Source organism: Garra rufa, chromosome 19 (assembly GCF_049309525.1).
Source record: "Garra rufa chromosome 19, GarRuf1.0, whole genome shotgun sequence".
Classification (NCBI taxonomy): domain Eukaryota; kingdom Metazoa; phylum Chordata; class Actinopteri; order Cypriniformes; family Cyprinidae; genus Garra; species Garra rufa.
The window spans coordinates 18858614-18882596 of record NC_133379.1 but is presented as its reverse complement, the minus strand read 5'-3'; the positions used below and the strand labels follow the sequence as shown (position 1 = coordinate 18882596).

The window sequence follows — 23983 nt, the reverse complement described above, 5'->3', positions numbered from 1 at the left end:
AGCACAATATCATAAAATGTTTGATCAGAGCAACTGAGAAAAACCTGCAATGTACAGCCAAAGACATGCAAGATGACCCGACGAAAGGAGGAAAAACATTTCAATGCAGTGTATAAGAAGAACACTAGACAAGTACGGCCTTCATGTTAAGGCATCTTGCCAAATACCACTCTTGGCAAAGAAGAACAAAAAAAAAGACCGACTTGAACGTGCTAAAATTAATTTGGATAGACCTGTGGAGTTCTGGGAGAATGTTTTCATGGAGTGATGTGACCAAACTGAAACTTTTTGGGCGTATGGATCAGTGGTATGTCTGGTGCAAAAATGGCAAATCTAAGCAGAAGAACACTATCTCCATGGTCAAACATGGAGGTGAGCTGATCCAATTATGGGGTTGTTTTACTGTAGCATGAAGTGGAAAACATGACCGTATGAAGGAAACCATGGATTCTTTGAAGTATCAGGCCATTTTGCCAAGAATTGTGATGTCTTTGGTGCAAAGACCGAAGATGATGATCAATGTACTTTCCTGCAGGTCAGCCATCCCAAAGTAAACACCCAAATTTACTTATGCTTGGTTCAGGGATCAGTCATAGAATGTTCTTGAGTGGCCTGTTCAGTCTCCTGATTTAATTCTCATTGAAAATATTTGGTTGAATTTGAAGAAAGCTGTGGCCAAGTGAAAACCAGAGATTATCAGTGATCTGAAAGCTTTTTGAGGTGAGGAATGGGCCAAGATTGCAGTAGAGAGTTGACAGACACATTTAAGCATTTCCAGGCAGCATTTATTGGTGGTTTTAAAGAATAAAAGATTCTACACCCAATTTTACATTTAGGGGTTGAATCATTTTGAACATGAACATTTAGAGCTAATTTGATTTTCTTTCATTATTCATCAACTTACGTTCTCAGAATTACTGAAATGTGTATTAATAAACTTCCTCCAACAGTGTACTAATCCATTTGTTGAATTGCTTTCACGAAATTTTGTTCTCTGCAGCAAAATGTCTTGCAGGTCAATGGGGTTCAATAATTTCGATTGCAACTGTATATAAATAAATGTGGAACAACTGGTAACAAATAAACAGCTAATTAAAATTTTGAATAAATTAAGCTATCATTTGATTATATTGAATTATTTGTAAAAAAAATAAATAAAAAAAAAAAAAAAAATAATAATAATAATTATTATTATTATTATTATTAAAAATAAATAAATAAATAAATAAATAACAGCAGAATAATTGGTAACAAATAAATTACAAATTAAAAATGATAAATACATTAAACTATAATTTAATTACATTGAATTATTTGTCAAATTCTGAAGCAGAAAGAATAAATAAAAAAATCTGAATAATTGGTAACAAATAAAGTACCAATTAAAATTATAAATTAAATTATTTGTAAAATTCTGAAGTAGAAAAATAATAACAATAAATAAATAAATAAATAAATAATTCAAAAATAAACAAACTGATAAATACATTAAAGTATTATTTGATTACATTTAATTAATTGCAAAATAAATATAAATAAATAACAGTAGAAGAATTGGTAACAACTAAATTAATTCTAAAAAAAAATTAAATTATCATTTCATTACATTTAATTATTTGTAAAATTCTGAAGCAGAAAGAATAAACAAACAAACAAACAAACAGTGGAGAAATTATATAATAATAATAATAATAATAATAATAATAATAATAATAATAATAATAATAAATTCTAAAGAGGAATAAATAAATAAATAGAAAACTCTGATTGACAACAAATAAATTAATTAAAATGTATAAATAAATTAAACTATCATTTGATTACATTGAATTAATTGTAAAATTTTGAAGTGAAAATAATAATAATAATAATAATAAAGCAGTATTATATAAAAAATATTATTATTATTATTATTATTATAAATAATAAAAAATACAAATAAACAAATATGTAGAAAACTGTGAAAGAATTGGTAACAAATTAAAAATTATTAATAAATCAAACCATTTGTTTGCATTTAATTAATTGTAAAGTTGTGGAAAGTGGAAAGACTGAAATAGCATATTTATGTAAAATATATTCGAAAAAAGTAGAAAATGCTGCACAAAAAAAAAAAAAAAAAATCATACAAGCAACATACATGCATCTTTTTTTATCAATAATATTCTTTGTCTTTTGTCATTTTTTCCCACAGTGAAGAACAGAGAGAACATGTTCAGGGTAAAAAAAAAAATGGTATCAGCAGTACAGGATCTCAGCTTGTTTCTCTCGCATGAGCACCAAGGCTAAACATCTCTGGAAGACATGTGCTAACCACCAGGGCACAGCTTCAAAAAATAAAAAATAACGGCAATAAAAAAGAAACTTCTCCTCCATTTACAGATGTTGTGTCTGCGCCAGCTCATCCTCACAATAAATCCCAGCTCACAGTACAGATCCAGCGCTGCACTCAAAGAAGAAAAGCTCCGTCTGCTTCACACAGAATAGCCCATGCATGGTTATTAGCTCTGTATGTCTCACTGTTATGCAAAGACTATTAAGCAGACTTCAATCACAATATTCAATTATACACCCAATAGTTTTTTTCATTAGTCATTCAATGGATGGCTGGGCAGCGGGAGAGCGGAGCTTCTTTTGTGGGCGAGAGGGAAGAAAATCAATTGCTTTCATATGAAGGAACTGCAGGGAGATTGTAAAAATGACATCTCCAGTCATGCGTCTCTGTTGAGTAATGACGAAGCAATATCCCTGCTGGATAAAAATGGAAGACGGGGGAAAAGCAGAAAAGAAACACCTTTGGCTCTGCTCCAAGGCTGGTGGACATATTGGATTAAAGCGCCTATAAAAGTATCCCATCATGCCATCAGCATCTCCACATGTTGGGGATCTAGGGTAAAATGTGTCACTATAGCATCACTAGTAGCAGTTGATGATTAGCGCTGTGTGTCAAGGGAAAGATCACAATCACCAACACCTGACGTATTCAGCTTTGGCATGAAAATTCTGGACCATTTTTGATGCAGACACAATTTTAAAGCAAACATATTTCCAGTTTGCTTAAGTTGCAGCAAGACATATCTAGGGATTAAAGTATAATTGAGACTACGAGAGCAACTATTTAAAACACCCTGGCTACCAGCTATAACACTTAGCAACCTAATAAAATGCTCTAGCAACCACCCTCAACAGCATACTGTGTCGTCATAAAATGTTCAAGTCTACTTAATTAAAATTTTATTTATTTACCCTTAACCCCAACAATAACAGTAATGATTGTGTCTTCGTGTCAGATTTAGCAATAGTTTAAAGGACTAAATGATGCTTAAATAAATAAATTTAATAAATAAATATCTATTTTGAAATAGGTGAAATTGGTTACACATTTATTCAATTGGTTAGTTTAACTGAACAAAGATAATAAAGTAAAGATAGTAAATAAAATAAATAAATAAATGTATAGTTATATTTATATTCATTTATACAAAATAAATTAATGCATGAAAGAAATATTCTATATAATTTAAAAATTGATATATAACACCAAATTGTACCATTAGTTTCAACATTTTTCCCACAGCACAAAAAAACCTAAATTGTAAGTGAGTAAATTAATTAATAATTAACTGATAAATTAACCAAATTGTAAACAAAAGTGAAACCAAAATTAATAATAAATAAATAAATAAAATAAATAAATGAACAAATAACAATAATTATTAATTAATGCATACAAGAAAGAAAGAAAGAAAGAAAGAAAGAAAGAAATGAGAACGTTTTTTTTAAATGGTTATAAACACTTTTGTTATATTTGTTATAAAATTGTTATATAACATTTAATGAAATGAAAATGAATAGACAGCTTTTTACGAATAACATTCGTAAATACAAAACATTTTTGCCTTTTTTTTTGCCACTGCACAAAAATAGTAAAACATAAATGTAAAATAACATAAAAAAATAAATAAATAAAAAGAAAGAAAGAATTATTTAAACTCTCTAGATACTCTAAAAATAGTTATATAACAACAAATTGTACAGTGTTTGTGAAAATGCTATATAGACATCATATTTTTACGATTAATATTTTGGGTCTGTTGCCACTTTTTTCTTTCTTTTTTTATTCTCCACTGACCAAAAATAGATTATATAAAATTAATAATAATAATACAAATGAAAAAAAAAAAATAGAAATGCATTAAAAATAAAAAAAAGAAAGAAAGAAAGTAAGAAAGAAAGAAAGTAAGAAAGAAAGTTATTTTAAAAATGAAAATTTCTATATATATACATCTTGCTGTCTGCAAAAGACAGCAAGAACTTAAACGTACCATATAAGGGGCCGTTCACATGTCGCGCCTAAAACGCATGGAAAACGCTAGGTGCGCCACTTTCTCCGACTTTCCAAAGCGCTCTGCAGCTTGTGCTTCCATGGCGTCTGCTGTTGCTAAGCAACCATTACCTGCGCTCTCCCTGAAGACGCGGAAGTTTCAGCAAAGGATAAATGGATTTCCAAAACTAAAAATCGCTTGCAGTAGCTCTGCTACTAAAAACTGTTATCCCTGTAACAGCTATGATTGGCTGTTCCTCCATCTTGGCTAAGCTTTTAAAGGAGAAGTCCGGTGTGATATTGACCTAAAGTGTGTTGAATCATTATACCGAGTGTGAACGTACCTTGCATATCTCATCTCGGTTTGTGTCCTGCAGTCCGAAATCTGGGGTTAGTTAGCCGATGCTAACAACAGGTTGTCAATGAGGGTGAATAGGGCATCGGAGTAGCCATGTAAATAAATAACTGTTTTATGCCATTTACAAGGCACAAAGTAGCTTCACACTTCATTGGTAGACTTCCAAGGGCCCTGACATTTAAAACGAGACATTAGCTGTGTTTCCATCCACCTATTTTATGCGCATTTTGGAATATCGCATAAAAAAATCTCTGAATGGAAACGCGAAAATGCGCATAAATTCTGAAAATGCGCATAAAAAACTTATGCGCACAACTAAGTAGGATAAATTTTTTATCCAATAAGAAAAAATGCGCATAAACTACGATGGAAACACTTTACCGAATAAATTCCTCCATACGCATTAAAAAAGTAACGTGACTTTGCACGCTGGAACGGGATAACTTGACTAACCAGCGGACCCATCTTGTTACACAGCATCAGAAATGTTGTTTTGGTCATTCTGAAATGTTTCCTTAAGTGGTTTCGTCACTTGCCCACCACGGCACCGGCCCTGCGGTCGTTTTGATTATTTTATAGAAATACAAATCATTTAGTTCAGTTAGAGAACAAACAGTACAATTAAAAACTGAACGCGGCTGCTCAATGCAGTGTGCCTAACAACAGTCACATCCGCGGCATGAGTCCGATTTCATTTATCACATTAGGAGTAAGGTGAGAAAGGCAAGACGTTGCCGAAAGATTTAGTTTTAAAAGTATTTTGTATTGTAAAAAGGCCTGTTGACTGTTTTCGTTTATCTAAGGTGATTTTGGAAGCTCATTGGAAGAACATTCGTTTCTTATTTATTTGTTTCCACCGTGATGCCAATTTTCAGTAGGTCTATTTCTCATAATTAAACTTTGTGGAAGTTATTTACCAGTTATTTATTTGTTTTTGTTAATAAATTAACAATTCTATGTTTAAAATAGACTAAGTGAGTTTGTCGTACTGTTTTGTTGTTGTCCATTCAATCAATTGACGCCGAACTGCCGCTAAATCGAAAGTGAAAGTAAAATGCTTACGGACATTTACAAGCTTTTAAAAGCGAATAAAAGCGTGGAAACGAGAGAAAACTATCCCTCAACCTTTCCCTCGGTGATACCGGTACTGCCCGTGTTGTCACATGTCAATTAACCGCTGGGGAAATCTGAAAATTATTATTTTCATGACTTCTCCTAGTTTTTTTTTTTTTTTAGTGAAAGTTTATCAGGAAGTGACGATTTTGTTCTCTTTGTCTCGTTGGATGGAAACGGTGCTTTATGCGCAAATGTTTTATGCGATATTCCAGTTTTGCACATAAGTTAAATTCGCATTTTTGGATGGAAACATAGCTAGTGAGAACTTTGAAAAAGCACCGCTAGTTTATTTACAAGAAGATTTATACAGACAGTACCTGCAAGAAATTTACCGGCCGCCGCCATCTTGAATTTAGTCACGATAAGTCGAGTGTCGAGCAGGAAGGAACTTATCAGGTTATCAACTTATCAGGTTGTAGTTTCCTTCCTGCTCGACACTCGACTTATCTTATGAAGTGTGAAGCTACTTTGTGCCTCGTAAATGGCATAAAACAGTGATTTATTTACATGGCTACTCCGATGCCCTATTCACCCTCATTGACAACCTGTTGTTAGCATCGGCTAACTAACCCCAGATTTCGGAGTGCAGGACACAAACCGAGATGAGATATGCAAGGTACGTTAACACTCGGTATAATGATTCAACACACTTTAGGTCAATATCACACCGGACTTCTCCTTTAAATTTTTTCGTGAAAGGAAGAAGCTGATTAGTTGTTTTCTTGTCACATGACCCGTGGTGCGCTCACGGCATTCTGAAAAGTTGAGATGTTTTTATCTCGATGCGGCGCGGACACGCCTGGAAAAAACGAGCGCGTCGCGAGCGCGTCGCTTCCATTATGAGCGCGCATACCGCGCGTCTACATTTTAAATAACGAACTTGAGCGCGCAAAAGACGCTACATGTGAACGGCCCCTAATGGAATAATCTCCTGATCAAACTCCCCTTCCCGAAAGTTATAAACTGCCTCCGGAAACCAGTTAAGGTACAAAAATCTATTCAACAAAAATAGTGATGCAGAGAAGTCTTTTTTCGCTCAGCGGAGTTTTCTCTGTTGCTGTGTGTGAATGTCACTCACTCATGAGGAAACACAGCTTTTTGATATAAAGTTTTTCTTGTTCCCGAATACAAATATTTTTTTAAAGTATTTGTTCGAAATAAGTATACGCTATTTGTGCCTTTCCGAATACCGTATTCGGTTTCGGCTCCACCCCTAATATATATATATATATAGAAGTAAAATAAAGGAAAGAACAACTCTATAGAAATGATGCTAGATGATAAAGTTGTGGTGTTTGCCAGAACATTGTTTGCTACTGTGTTTGGTGCTTTGTGGTTGCTTGTTTACCCAGCTGAACAGTCTCTATGATATCCTGATCTTTCGATATGGCTTCGATCTTTCCTCCAAATGTAAGTCAATGAAAGTTTTACCATCCGGCAGGCGAAAACTGTGTATCTAATTGCTTAGAAAAGTAATAGCACAGTTCTCCTTAACAAGCCGGGTGATTTGAGGTATCATTTGTTCAGCGTTTACTACTAATGCCAGGTTCTCACCATGACATAAAAAAAGTGTGTTTAGAAGAACTTTGCCTCGACTGAATTGGCCACCAGCAGCTCATTAATAAACTCATTGACATTCACATTTTATAGCAACACCTGGATTTTTCTCACGCCAGGGGGAACAGGAAAGCAATTGGATTCCAAGTCAATAAAACAAATTTTCAGAAAACATTTACAGGGGCTGGATAGCAGTTCCTTGAGGAAGAAAAAAAAAAAAAACTCAATTATCGGGCGGCGTGGAAAGTGGCTTGTCACGAGCGCTCTCCACATATGCTCATTTCAACACACATAACAGGTCAAGCGTCACTTTCCACTGCCTCCCTCACGGAAAACAACACGACATCTCAGCACCTTCCTGTCTGAGGATGTTCATTTTACACTTCAGAGAAGAGCACTGGACCCTGGGGATTGTTACGCCACTCTCCATTCTCTCCGGAATAATTGCTTGAACAATTACAACTGACACGTACTGCGAAGTTGCTCTTTTGATGTTTAAAGGACTTGTTCTGGGGCAGCCAAATAAAAAAAAAGACCTTGGAGCCTGACAGGAGGAGTTTGCTCTTTATGGCCTTATTTGATTTGGCCTTTATTACTCTTGTACTTCAAGCAACATGTTGACGTACAATTAGATTTTCGTGCTGGAGACTTTGTAAGCTTTAAAACTTTTCCTTCTCACAGTCTTTATCTGAGCATCATGGGAAGTGAACCATGAGCACGTTGTCAAAAAGTAATATTCTGTGGTTTATAGTGTACAAATGTACTTTTTTGCAAATATAATACTCTTTATTAGGGCTGTCACTAACGATTATTTGGGCAAGCGAGCAATCGGTTGGTTATTCTGGTGATTAATTGAGTAAACGGATAATTCATTTTTTGAGGTAGGCTAATAAAAATAGACCTAAGTGAGCAATAGCCTTTAAAATTACTTAAAATACACATAAAATAGCAATGAGGCAATAATAATTGGTTCAAATAAAGTATCAAAATCAAGTTATTTACATTTGAACAAAAAGTAGGATGTCCAAAATTATTCATACCCTTTGCAAAATGTCACAGTCTGTGGGAAAATCCAAAGTTCTATACCATTTCAAATAGTCCAAGCTGTTCTAAAGCATCCTAATTACCCTGATTCACTGGGAACAGGGTAAATGAGCTAAGACAAAGGAGCTCACTGAGGACCTGCGGCTGCGCATTGTGGCTGCTCACAAGTCAGAAAAGGGCTATAAGACCATATCTAAATGTTTTGAAGTTCCAGTGGCTACAATGCAAAGTATTATTAAAAAATACAAGATGTTCTGCACTGTAAAAAAGATCTCAGAGGACGTGGTCGGAAGCCAAAAGTGACACCTGTGCTGGCCAGGAGGATAGTGAAAGAGGTAAAAAAGAATCCAAGGATCACCACCAAGGCCATCCTGATGAATCTGGGCTCTGCTGGTGGCAACATCTCAAGGCAGACAGTCCAACGGACACTGCACACCACTGGGTTCCACGGACACAGACCAAGGAGGACACCACTATTCCAGATACGGCACACAAAAGCCCGCTTGGCCTTTGCAAATGCTCATCTGGACAAAGAAGAAGACTTCTGCTCTTCTGTTTTATGGTCTGTGGAGGGAGCTAAAGATCAGCGTGATGGCAAGGAGACCCTCCAACCTGAAAGAGTTTGAGCTCATTGATAAGATGAATGGGCAAAAATACCAGTGGAGACATGCAAAAAACTGGTCAGCAATTATAGGAAGTGTTTAATTGCTGTAATAGCCAATAAAGGCTTTTCTAATTGATTATTCAGAAGGGTATGAATAATTTTGGACATGCCACTTTTTGTTCAAATGTAAATAAAAGAAGAGTAATATTTTTTTCCACAATGATGCCTCTTGTACATCGTCTTATCTTCTGGGAGACACCTGTGTCATTTCTAATAAAAAAAAAAAAAAAAAAAAAAAAAAAAAAAAACCTTGCTGGTTGAATAAAAGTTACTAAGTCAGAATTTGCCAGGGGTATGAATAATTTCGGGCTTGACTGTATGTATATTTACCATCTATTAACTTTAGTTTGTCAAAATATTGCACCCTTTACTGCTTACTAATTCCTTCTCTATGTGATTTAGCAGCTTCCACGCATTTTTTTCCCTTTGTTTAGACAGCATAAATTAGCAGAACAATGTATTCAGTAATACATTAACTGTGTTGTTTACCTTCAAATTTCGGCAATATGATAAGTGCAAAACCTCTATAAACCCAAACTCACAGCAAGCAAAGATGAAGTTTGAGACGCTACACACAAATGATAACAGTGTGTCTATCAGCATTTACTGTGAACGGAGGCACTTTGAGATGCGTAACCTACATACATACATAATATACATATAATAAAAGCGCATGTATTAAACCTGCATTGCATATATTAATGTATTTGAATCGTAACATTTTGTTAATTCACAATAGCATTATTCTTCATTATTAGTTTTAAATGGTTTTAATATACCCTGTAGCTTTGGAAAATGGTCTAATAATGCGTTTAATGGATTCAGTCAAAGATTTTTTTTTTTTTTAAATTGAATACTTAAATTGAATCAAGGTATCGTGATAGCCCTACTATTTATATAATATAAATATCCACATTTATCTTTTTGTAATACTAGGTGCGGCCATTTGTACATTTTATGGGTCTGGCTTCCAGTCTCATCCACGTCCAGGTATTTTTAGCTGTACAAAACAGCTAATATAATAAATACCCAGTTCCAGGCTTTTTTATTAGATACACCTGTTCAACTCCTTAACACAAAAATCGAATCAGCCAATCACATAGCAGCAAGTTAATACATTTAGACATGTAGACGTAGTCGAGACAATGTGCTAAAGTCCAAACTGAGCAGCAGACTGAGGAAGAAAGGTGATTTAAGTGACTTTGAACTTGGCATGGATATTGGTGCCAGACGGGCTGGTCTGAGTATTTCAGAAACTGCTGATCAACTGAGATTTTCACGCACAAGCATCTCTAGGGTTTACAGAGAACGATCCGAAAAAGAGAAAATATCCAGTGAGCAGTATTTCTGTCTGCGAAAAATGCCTTGTTGATGCCAGAGGTCAGAGGAGGATGGCCAGACTGGTTTGAGCTGATAGAAAGCAGCTAAAACTTGTTACAACCGAGGTATGCAGAAGAGCATCTTTGAACACGTCAAACCTTGAAGCAGATGGGCTACAACAACAGAAAACCACACCGGATATCACTTCTGTCAGCTAAGAACAGAAAAATTAGGCTATGAGTCTTTCTGCTGCGACATTCAGATGGTAGGCAAAGCATGGATCTATCTTGCCTTGAATTAACTGTTCAGGCTGCTGGTGGTGTAATGGTGTGAGGAAAATGTTCTTGCTGCACTATAGGACTCTTTAGTACCAATTGACCATTGTTTAAATGTCACAGCCAACCTGAGTATTGTTGCTGACCATGACCAGCTCTTTACTACAACAACATTGCACCTATCTTGTGATGGTTACTTGCAGCAGGATAACACGCCATATCACAAAGCTAAAATTATTGAACTGATTTCTTGAACATGAAATTGAGTTCACTATACTCAAAAGGCCTTCACAGTCACTAGATTTCAATCCAGTAAAGCAGGGATAGGCAATGTCGGTCCTGGAGTGCCGCTGTCTTGCAGAGTTTAGCGCCAACTCTAATCAAACACACCTGAACAAGCTAATCAAGGTCTTCAGAATTACTTTAGGCAGGGGAGGGTTTTTGTCTTCAGGGTTTGATCTAAATCAGCACTCCAGGACCGACATTGCCTATCCCTGCAGCAGAGCACCTTTGGGACTGACCAAAATCTCTGAGGAATGTTTCCAGCACCTTGTTGAATCTATGTTATGAACAATTAAGGCAGTAGGCTACTGAAAGCAAAATGGGATCCAACCTACTTCTAGCACGTGGCTGGTGAGTATACAGTTGAGGTCAAAAGTTTACATACACCTTGCAGAATCTGCAAAATGTTAATTATTATACCAAAATAAGAGGGATCATACAAAATGCATGTTATTTTTTTGTTTATTACTGACCTGAATAAGATATTTCACATAAAAGACGTTTACACATCGTCCACTACAGACAATAATAGTTGAATTTATAAAAAAGACCCCATTCAAAAGTTTACATACACTTGATCCTTAATACGGTATTGTTACCTGAAGTATCCACAGCTGTGTTTTTTTGTTTAGTGATAGTTGGTCATGAGTCCCTTGTTTGTCATGAACAGTTAAAGTGAACAGCTCTTCAGAAAAATCCTTTAGGTCCCACGAATTCTTTGTTTTTTCAGCATTTGATCCTTTTCCAACAATGACTGTATGATTCTGAGACAAGGACAACTGAGGGACTCATATACAACAATTACAGAAGGTTCAAACTCTCACTAAAGCATTAAGAGCCGGGGGTATAAACTTTTGAACAGAATGAAGATGTGTACATTTTTCTTATTTTGCCTAAATATCTTTTTTTTTTTTCATTTAGTACTGCCTTTTAGAAGCTACAGAAGATACATGTTTCCTAGAAGACAAAATAAGTTAAATTTACCCTGATCTTCAAATTCAAAAAGTTTTAAAGCATCAGTGAGTGTTTGATCCTTCTGTAATAGTTGCATATAGGTTCCTCAGTTGTCCTCAGTGTGAAAAGATGGATCTCAAAATCATACAGTCATTGGAAAGGGTTGAAATACACAAAAATGCTGAAAAACCAAAAAAATTGTGAGACTTTTCTGAAGAGCTGTTCAGTTTTACTGTTCAGGACCAACAAGGGACTCATGACCAACTATCACTAAAAAAACAAAAAAAAAAACAGCTTTGGATCATTCAGGCAACAACACAGTATCAATCATATGTACATTTTTGAACAGGGACATTTTTATAAATTCAACTATTATTTTCTCTTGTGCACTATATGTAAATGTCTTTTATGTGAAATGTCTTATTCAGGTCAGTACTAAAAAACAATAACATGCATTTTGTATGATTATGATCCCTCTTATTTTGGTAAAATAATTAACATTTTGCAGATTCTGCGAGGTGTATGTAAACATTTTACCTCAAGTGTATATAATACATTATATTTAAAATTCTAATTATTATAAGTAAAAAAAAAAAAAAAAAAAAGTCAAAATATTCTCACCATAGAAGAGATGCTCACATCACTGAAAACAAAAATGGCATTAAAATATTTCCAGACAAAATCTAAATATATAATGCATTTAACTGAAAGACAAAAAGTAGTTGTTTTCCTTCTGCTGACACAACACTGTCATAAATCGAACTTTAAAACATCTAATTTTATTTCCTTTCGGAATTGTTCCAATCTACCACATTACCAGACAATCAGCATTTTCAAAAAAGCACTGTAAAAAACCTTGACATATTCTCCTTCCATCCACTTCAGTGGTTAGATTATGCGGTCTTGACAAACAAAGTGGTTTCTGTTTTCTTTTTGTGAATTTGTCTCAGCTTTCTTCTAGCGTCGACTAAAACACAAAACTAAGGACTGCCTGCCAAGATCTCTACTCAGATGCCAGTGAAAACTCAGAATAGAGAAAAGTCTCAGATATTGCTATGGCAATAGCTGCCGATGTCTTTTCAATCAAAATCTTTCATTTCAACACACAAGAAAATAACTAAATATACATGACATTCATGTTCCTACATTTCATATGAAATGAAAGTTAGTTTTTTTTTATGCCCAGAGTCAAGCAATACCTGCTTAAGATAGCAAAACAGGTTTGAAAGCACTAAAAATTATGCAAAGTCAGTGGCATGTTGTTGTTGTTTTTTTCTCTTCCCCTGTAGGCGCTGCTCTTTGTTCTTCTAATTACAGCCGAAACAGCGAAAAACGATAGCAACGGTGAGAAATACTGGAAGGTAGATTTCAGAAGCTACATGATTTAAACAAGGAGCTGGAAGCTGTGTAAATACCCATTAGGAAAGATGCTCATTAAAGTTGAATGCAAGACTTTGAAATCAAACCCAAGATGAGTGTAAAACAGCAAATATGTATCTAAGCCTACCTAAAAATGAGATAACAGTTTATAACAGTCATAAGACCTGAGCCTAAACAACCATATTGACTGTAATGATGGAAGAAAGATCTGTGTGGCTCTTAATGACTGTTAAAAGGGACAAGGATTTCAAACCCTTCCCATTCTTAAAATTGTAAATAAGAGGAAGTACCTTTGAGGTCCAGGTTGCGGGCTCCATTGGAGTGCTGCGTGACCGTGCGGGAGTCGATCTTGAGCGTGTGCACGTTGCTGTCATCGCGGGACACCATCACGTTGTGCCACTGGTTGTCATTGAGCGGCTTGTCGGAGTTGCCCTTCATGAGCGACGGCCCATTGCCCAAGTCAAAAACATAATGGATGTACCTGCAATACATCAGTTCCCCTGTCAATCAAACAGCCCAGCGGAATCAGGCAACCCTCTTTAGGATGACAATACTGCCTTTTTGCTTCCAAATCAATATCTGTAATAAGGCTTGAAATACTGCCACAGACAGACTTCCACCTTGTCAGCCACTCAATGTGCAGTAACAGTAAACAGCTTCAGCAAAGTGTCTCTTAAAGGGATAGTTAACCCAAGAATAAAAAATTTGTCATTAATTACTCACCCTCATGTCATTCCAAAGCTGAAAGACCCTTGTTCATCTTCACAAATTAAGATATTTTTGATGAAATCTGAGAGGTTTCTGACCCTGCATAGACATCAATGCAACTGACATGTTCAAGGCCGAGAAAGGTGGTAAGGACATTATTAAAATAGTCCATGTGACATCAGTGGTTCAACCGTAATTGTATTGATATGAAGCTCGTTAAAAATATCCATACTACCCTTCTGGGCCTTGAATGTGTCAGTTGTGTTGCTGTCTATGCAGGGTCAGAAAGCTCTCGGATTTCATCTAAAATATCTAATTTGTTTTCCAAAGGTAAATTAAGATCTTACAGGTGTGGAATGACATGGGTGAGTAATTAATGACAGACTTTTCTTTTTTGGGTGAACTATCCCATTAAAATGCAATGCTTCATATATTACATAGGAATTATATAAATTATATGACCTCTCTTTAAACTCTTTCACCATACTGCATGCTTTGTAAACTAATACATTTTGACATTTGCATCACATAACCAGTTCCACATGTACAGTTGAAGTGAAAAGTTTACATCCCCCTTTCAGAATCTACAAAATGTTAATTATTTAACCAAAATAAGAGGGATCACGCAAAATGCATGTTATTGTTTATTTAGTACTGACCTGAATACATTCTACATAAAAGATGTTTACATATAGTCCACAAGAGAAAATAGTAGTTGAATTTATCCACAGTTTATCCACAGAATTTATCCTGAATGATTCACTGTGTTTTTTTTTTAGTGATAGTTGTTCATGAGTCCCTTGTTTGCCCTAAACAGTTAAACTGCCTGCTGTTCTTCAGCAAAAACCTTCAGGTCCCACGGATTCTTTGGTTTTCTAGGATTCTACTTTACTATGTTTAATATTTTTATCTGTGCTGCTTTTCTTGTTTTATTGCTGCTGGTCTCTGTGAGCTACCAAACAAATTTCGTTGTATAACTACAATGACAATAAAGTCTCTTTATCTTTATCTTTATCTTTTTACACTGAGGACAACTGAGGGACTCATATGCAACTATTACAGAAGGTTTAAACACTCACTGAACACTAAACCATGCATTATGTCTTGCAGAATTTTTTTTCAAATTGAAGATCAGGGTAAATGTAACTTATTTTGTCTTCTGGAAAACATATAAGTATCTTTTGTTGCCATTGAAGGGCAGTACTAAATGAAAAAAATGTATACATTTAGGCAAAATGAGAAAAATGTACATTCTGTTCAAAAGTTTTTACTCCCTCAGCTCTTAATGCATGTTTTTTCCTTCTGAAGCATAAGTGAGCATTTGAACCTTCTGTAATAGTTGCATATGAGTCCCTCAGTTGTCCTCAGTGTGAAAAGATGAATCTCAAAATAATACAGTCATTGTTGAAAAGGGTTCAAATACACAAAAAAGATGGAAAACCAAAGAATTTGTGGGACCTGAAGGATTTTTCTAAAGAACAGTAGTCAGTTTAACTGTGCAGGACAAACAAGGGACTCATGAACAACTATCACTAAACAAAAAAACACAGCTGTGGATCATTCAAGTAACAACACAGTATTAAGAATCAAAGGGATGTAAACTTTTGAACAGGGTTATTTTTTTTCTAAATTTAACCATTGTTTTCTCTTGTAGACTATATGTAAACATCTTCTATGTGAAATATCAGGTCAGTACTAAATAATAATAAAAAAATAACATGCATTTTGTATGATCCCTCTTATTTTGGTAAAATTTTGCAGATTCTGTACATTTTTTTACTTCAACTGTATAACTTTTCCAGCATAGTAAAATTGCTCGATAGCTCACCTGGTACAGCTTTGCACTTGTGTTTCATAGGGCTTGTACCCAAGCACTACGCATCACAAGTCAAGATAAAAAAAGACTTGAAGCAAGCCAAAATAACACTGCTTCAGCAGTGTATTTGTATCTCACGTTTGCTTGTGTTAACAGTATTTTTAGGGTTGCGGTAGGGTTTAGTGTAGGTGGTACCGCATTTTCAAATGTGATGGAAGATTAACCGATTACAAACTGCTGTAATATGTACAAACAAATGTACACTAACAAAATAAAACTGTGCCACATTTATGTTCACCTGTTTAAATCTAAGCACCATTGGACATTTCAAAGTGTTGTGAAACGTACAAGAAGCATAGCAGTACCATTTTGCAGAAATGTCACCGCAGGCAAGTTTTTCCAATGCCTGGGTTGGATAATTTCCAAATCTTTCAAAAAAAAAAAAAAAAAAAAAAAAAAACTTACCATGAGCTTCAGGTTGTTTAGCACTGAAATATACCTTATGAGAAATCATCTTTCCTCATAGAATGGGGAATTTCAGCAATAGAGCTCAAAAGTAACTGCAGCTGTAGTTCAATCCCTCATAAGACATTGGATACACCGTCTTGTAGCTTTTTCCACTTTTCAAATAGTTTTTTGTTTTCAACTAAATGTTATAATACTGTGATTCATCTCTGAGTTGTTTGTGCAGCTTTTTATTGTAGAATTGTCTGAAATGCCTAAATGTGAAAAATACAGAACTGAGGGAACTCTTGTGCTCTATTCAAACTGATGCCAAAAAAAAAAAAAAAAAAAAACCCGACGAGGTCATGGAGATATACAGTGCACTGCTAATATTTATTCAGACTACTGTATAAACATAAAAATTTGCAAATGTTGGTAGCTGCTCTCAGTTCATACATCAAGATACTGCAGAGAAAGCAAGAAAAAGAGAAAGAGAGAGAGAAAGTGTGCTCATTAGCGCTCTCTCATTTCACATGCTTGTGCAGACTCCGGTGAGAGGCAAGGCCACCTGCTGTCTAATTGCTTACTGAATGACTGACTTTCTGGACCACTGCGGATGAGGAAGTTAAACATCTGAGGCACCTTCCCCTTTTTCACTCTTCGTTTTTGCCCAATGGAATAAATTCATACAGCAAATCAGGTTGTTGTACCTGCTGTGTTTGGCATAAGCAGTACGAATGAGCTGAACAATCTTTTACTAGGCTGATGGGAAAAAAAAAAATATCTGATCCGAGACTGCGGATCTCCCACGTGGCGGCTTTGGCATGTGGGTTGGGAACAGAGTGGGCTGCCAATAAATAGAATACCGTTAATCAAATAACACTTACATTACATGTAATTAAGAGCTGCTCTTTTTTCATCAAGGTCACCAGTGCTTACTTTATCTTTGCGAAATGGATTTGCACTTTTCTTGTGAGTCGATTGCAGTATCTGAGGCTTAGAATAGAAATCTACGCAATCGTTCCTCTGAAATTGCTCTTGATTGACGAGCAGACACAGTCGCCTCAGAGTCATCGGGCGTACGCTCGCACGTCAAAGAATAACTCACGGTGAGCTCCTTCCTAGCAGATACCGATCAGCATCTACGCATAACCAAAAGCAGAGTTTGTTTAAATTTAAATATGGCCCCTATCCTGCAATGATTCATCAAGCGATTCTCCTCCTCCTTGTACCTTTAACTAAATGCCAAGGAGACAAATGTGTGAATCTTATAATTCAACTTGACTCACCCTCCCACGGCTATGATTCACATCCAAGTAATGTCTCTTAACTAATCGCAAACTTAAACGCGCTGTTTAGCATGGCGGCTTAACTTCATCTGGATGCCTCTCATATTCTAAAGTGTGTAACTAGCTGCTTACATGTGATCTCTCGAATATCTGCTGTGTCTTCTGGGAGTTTCTGCAATAATATCTGCATCTCGCTCTCCCACAGAAACAACTGTGCGTTAGTCCTGTCGGAAAAGGCCTTTGAGCTCTAACTCCCTTGAGACTGATGTTTGTATGCTGAAGGATGAGATCACCAACAATCTGTGTATTGCACTGAAGATGAACTTTGAGCTGTCAGTGGATATGTCTTAGTATCTCGATTTATCATATCACATGGGTGGGAGAGTATAAGATTTGTTTTCGATCTCAAGGGCTTTTTCTTTTTGTCAGTGGCTCGTACAGAATCCCACCCACCTCAGTTCAAACCCATAACTGATCTAAAAATTAAAATGCTAATTTGATAGCACACTATGGAAGCCTGTTTCCGCCACTGAATAAAAAATATAAAAAGGTAATTGCAACTTTTTATCTCCCAGTTCTGCCTTTTTCCCCCTCACAATTTAATATTTTTCTCAGAATTGCGGGATGTAAACTCACAATTATGAGCTATACAGCCAAGATTGCGAGATATAAACTTGCAATTGTGAGTAATAAAGTTAGAATTGCGAGATATAAACGGGCAATTCTGAATTTTTCGCAATTGCGAGTATATATTTTGCAATTCTGACTTTATATCTTGCAATTCTGACTTTATTACTAACAATTCAGACTTTCTTGCAATTGCGAGTTTATATCCTGTAATTCTGACTTTTTATCCTACAGTTCTGACTTTATTACTTGCAATTGTGGGTTTACATCTAACAATGCAGACTTTCTCGCTATTCTGACTTTATATCTTGCAATTCTGACTTTATTTCTCACAATTGTAAGTTTATATCTGACAATTTTGACTTTCTTACAATTGCAAGTTTATATCCCACAATTCTGACTTTATTACTTGCAACTGAGTTTATATCTAACAATTCAGACTTTCGCGATATTCTGACTTTATATCTCACAATTCTGACTTTCTTGCAATTGCAAGTTTACATCCCACAATTCTGCCTTTGTCTTGCAATTCTGACTTTATATCTTTAAATTCTGACTTTATTTCTTGCAATTGCGAGTTTATATCTCATAATTCTGACTTTCTCACAATTGCAAGTTTACATCCTGCAATTCTGACTTTATGTCTTTCAATTCTGACTTTATTTCTTTCAATTCTGACTTTATTTCTCGCAATAGCGAGTTTATATCTCACAATTCTGACTTTCTCACAATTGCGAGCTTATATCTTGAAATTCTGACTTTATATCTTGCAATTCTGACTTCATATCTTTCAATTCTGACTTTATATCTCAAAGTTCTGACTTTCTCACAGTTGCAAGTTTACATCCTGCAATTCTGACTTTGTCTTTCAATTCTGACTATCTTTCAATTCTAACTTTATTTCTTGCAATAGCGAGTTTATATCTCACAATTCTGACTTTCTCACAATTGCGAGCTTATATCTTGAAATTCTGATTTTATATCTTGCAATTCTGACTTTATGTCTTGCAATTCTGACTTCATATCTTTAAATTCTGACTTTATTTCTTGCAATTGCGAATTTATATATTACAATTCTGACTTTAGTGCAATTGCAAGTTTACATCCCGCAATTCTGACTTCATATCTTGCAGTTCTAAATTTCTGACTTTATTACTTGCAATTGCGAGTTTATATCCCGTAATTCTGAGAGAAAAGGTCAAAATTGCAAGTTTGCATTACACAATTCTGAGAAAGCAAGCAAGATATAAATCTGCAATTGCGAGAAAAAAGTCAGAATTGCAAGACACAAATGCAATTCTAAGAAAATTCTCACAATTGTGAGTTTATATCTCACAATTCTGACTTTAAGGAAAGGAAAGGAGGTGAAGTGAGGCCAAGTATGGTGACCCATTCTAGGAATTTGTGCTCTGCATTTAACCCATCCAAGTGCACACACACAGTAGTGAACACACACACACCGTGAACACACACCCGGAGCAGTGGGCCATTGCTGCGGCGCCCGGCGAGCAGTTGGGGGATCGGTGCCTTGCTCAAGGGACTCACCTCAGTCGTGGTATTGAGGGTGGAGAGAGTGCTGTACATTCACTCCCCCCACCTACAATCCCTGCCGGACCCGAGACTCGAACCTGCAACCTTTGGGTTACAAGTCCGACTCTCTAACCATTAGGCCACGGCTGCCCCCTTGCAATTCTGAATTTATAACTATCAATTGTGAGTTTATATCATGCTATTCTCAAAAAAAGTCAGAATTGCCTGTTCATATCTCACAATTGTGACTTTATTACTCGAGTTGCGAGTTTATATCACACAATTCTAAAAAAAAATCAGAACTGCAAGTTTGTATTCAAGCAATTCTGAGAAAAAAGTCAGAATTGTGGGATAATGTATAAAATCGCAATTGTGAGAAAAAAAGTCAGAATTGCAAGACACAAACATGCAATTCCGAGAAAAAAAGTCGGAGAAAAAAAAAAAAAAAAAAAAGAGATTTTTTCACAATTGCCTTTGATTTTTTTTATTCAGCGGCTGAAACAGGCTTTCATAGCATACCGCAACGTTTTAAAGACTGAATTATTAAGCTACCATTTTTTATTACTATTCTTAATAAAATAAATAAAAAAAAATGCATATGTACTGCATATGAACATCATGTTTCACAATAGTGAGTCATTTTTGATGAGATTATTGATTGAAGGAATCATCAGACTGAATCAAGCTCTGTTCTAAAACCGATTGAGTTGTCTTGCTGTATACTGCCTACACAAACAGCTAACTTGAAAGAAACCTAACTGAATTGAAGCTACTCTAGCATTATTTCACAATGCACAGTCTTTTTCATCACATTCAAATGAGATGGCAAGCTAACAATTTAGAAAATAATATAATTTCCTTTGCTGCAGGGCCATAGAATAGTTCAGAAAACTTTGCTTTGTGCTAAGGTGTCTTTCTCTCTGTCTCTCAGGCCTCAGGCTTTCCATCAGGTATAGCTAAGGCTTAACTTTATATTGCACTCTAATTTCATCTCTCTCTCTTTTCTCAATCAGGTAGTTCTCAACGTTATTATCATTTCATAATACCCTGCCTATTTTCAGAAATGTCTAGTTCCTTATTTGTGCAGTAATGTTAAGAAATCTTCTATTCTAATCTCTTCTTTATAATTCCTATCTCAACTTCACACTCTAATTAAATGCATTTTATTAATAGGATTTTTAATGCTTAATGCTGTTTTTTAGTAATACGAGTATGGCCAATAGTGACGTGCTCCTCTGACTAAGCCAAAAGGTCCCTTAATAATGAACAAATTTAATTAAATTAGCTTTTATTCTGATTGGCTTGAAACAGCAGAGGGCGGAGTCACAGTCTTCTTTTCTAAGCACATTTCTTATTGGATGTTTGTGCAGAACATTTTATTTAATGCAGGAGGAGGGGCTTCAACACAAATCTCTGTATTATTTGACTCACTCACCCCTTCACAAGCTCGATGACGATGAAGTCACTGCCGTCTCCAGAGTTAAACAGCACCAGACCGTCGGGGCTGGTGGTCTTGAACTGGAAGAAGAGGTGCATGGAGGCGTAGGCCTGTAGGGTGGACAGCGCCACATAGCTGGCTCGATTTCGAAAGCTGACGGGATCTGCCACGATGCGACGCATGCCGAAACGGGCGTTGAGCTCGCAGTAGGAGATGTCACCATTCTTGCACTGGTCTAGGTACGGCATGCCGTTGAAAGAGAGGCCCTGTAGGTGGCCGATGAAGTTGGAAGGCATGACTGAGATAAAGCGCCGCTCGGTCATGATGCCCGTCTCTATGTGGTGGAACTCCAGCTGCGTGTGTGCTCCGCTCATCTGGCCTGTGGCGGAACCAAACATGCTCGATTAGTCAGGTCTGGAAGCTGATGATATGAGGGAATGGCGTGCTGCCTGAGCCCATCCCAAGGCAAGTACAGCTTTTGATGTTCAATTCAGAGTTGGATGTGTGGTAACGCTGAACTTGCAATGTGCAAGATGAATCGAAATCGGAAAAACTGTACTATATATAATCTTTCAGTTGTCACCACAGCGATAAATGAATAACAGCAAGTCTGTGTACACTGAATGTGAAAATCTGTGAGTCGGTACTCACCGAAAATCTTGAAATAGTGATTTCTGAACTACTAGCGAACTATTCTTTTGAGGCAAATTTTGTTGATGGATTGGATGATTCATTTCGCAAAAGCAGTATTAAGAGATTGATTCAAAAATCTATTTTAGATTTCATAGTTTCACAAGAGATGGAGCTGTCTTGCAAACTTTCTGAAATATCTAATTTATCTTGTTACTTATAGATCAAAACTTGGTTAGGATACAGTAAGGATGTTTACATGCACTTATAAGTTAAATTTTATTTAGACAAAAATCTTTTTAAATGTCATGTAATGTGCATTGTATTATATGTACTACCTACCAAACGTTTGGGGTCGGTATGATTTTTGAATGTTTATGAAAGAATTCCTCACCAAAGCTGGACTTATTTGTTTAAAAATACAGTAGAACAGTAAAATTGTGATTATTATTATTTAAATTAATTTAATATTTATTATTAAAGTTATTAAAACATTTTATATTTCAATATATTTTAAATATAATTTTTTGCCATTACTCCAGTCTTCAGTGTCACATGATCCTTCAAAAATAATTCTAATATGCCGATTTGATGCTTTTTTTGTTTGAAATATGAATCTTTTGTAATATTAGAAATGTCTTTACTCTCACTAATGTCTCAAGTTTTTCAAGGTTCTTTGATGAATAGATAGTTTAAAATATTTTAATTGAAAATAATAGTCTTTTGTAACATTAGAAATGTCTTTACTGTCACTATTGATTAAAAGTTTAAGTAATTATTATTTTTTAAATCTTGATTTTTTGGGTTTTATATAAATAAAAAAATCATTTTTTCAGACTTTTTTATTAATAGAAAGTTCAAAATAACAGTTTTATATTTGAAATATGAATCTTTTGTAATATTTTAAATTTAAATAATAGTTCCCCTTCAGTCGTTCCACTACGACGTTACATGGGATCTCATGTAACGTCTCTGTTCCCTCCTTCAGGGAACGAGGGTTACCTTCGTAACCTAGACGTTTTTGTAACAGAAATGACTTTACTGTCACTATTGATTAAAAATATAATAATTTATTTTTTAAAAATCTTTAATTTTCATTATTTTCTTTAATTGATTTTTTGGTTTTACATAAATAAAAAAAAATATTTTTTTATTAATAGAAAGTATTTTTAGACTTTTCTTTTTTTTTTTAGAAATTTCTTAGAAATTTTCTTTATTTTCTTTAATTATTTAATTTTATTTTTCATAAATAAATCAAATAAAAAAAAAAAATTCTGGATTCTTTGATGAATGGAACATTTAGAAGAACTTTTTTTATTTGAAATATTAATGTTGTATATTATTTATTTAAAATATATATATTTTATATATATATATATATATATATATATAAGAAAATCTTTACTCTCATCACTAAAGTATGAAGAAAAGTAATTTCTTTGAAAACGATCTTTTGATGAACAAAGTTCAGAATAACAGTATTTATTTAAAATAATCTTTTGTAACATTACAAATGTTTTTACTGTCACTAATGAAAAATAATAAATGTTTTTTATTGTTTAATATTTCTTTAATTTTCTTTATTTTCTGTAATTGTTTTTTTTTTCTCTTTTATATAAACAAAACATCTTTTTTTCAGGATTCTTTAAAGAATTGAAAGTGTAGAAGAGCAGTTTTTATTTAAATTATATATCTTCTGTAATATTATAAATTTCTTTACTCTCACTATTTATTAACGTAAAAAGTTATTTCTTAAAAAAATGTTTACTTTTTTCATAATTCTTTGATGAATAGAAAGATCGAAATACCAGTTTTTATGTGAAATTATAATCTTTTGTAACATTAGAAATGTTTTTACTGTCACTATTGATTCAAAATAAATGTATTTTTATATTTGATATTTGAATAATTGTTTTTTAATTTTAAATACATAAAAATATCTTACTTTTTTCAAAAAGCTTTGATAAATAGAACCTTTAGAAGAACAGTTTTTATTTGAAATCTTAATCTTTTGTCATATTAGGAATGTCTTTACTCTCACTATTAATTAATAAAAGTATTTTTTTAAATTTCATTATTTTCTTTTTTTTTATTTCTTTAATTTTCTTTAATCAATATATTTATTTTTTTAAATCGTATAGACCCCAAACTCGGTAGAGTACACTTTTGACACGGGTTAAGTCTGTATTGCTTATGCAAAAGCACACTGAAGCTTGATTATTTATGT

At 34.6% G+C, this 23983-nt stretch overlaps 1 protein-coding gene across 1 annotated transcript in view; it reads right to left on the bottom strand.

Moving 5' to 3' along the window:
• nrxn2a (neurexin 2a) overlaps positions 1 to 23983 on the bottom strand; it is a 614491-nt gene that overhangs the window by 361399 nt on the left and 229109 nt on the right. Inside the window, exons 11-12 of the mRNA XM_073823970.1 lie at positions 21124 to 21505; positions 13565 to 13755 (exon numbers count right to left, since the gene is read on the bottom strand). Coding sequence (XP_073680071.1) covers positions 13565 to 13755; positions 21124 to 21505 — 573 coding nt within the window. The remainder of the gene's footprint in view (positions 1 to 13564; positions 13756 to 21123; positions 21506 to 23983) is intronic.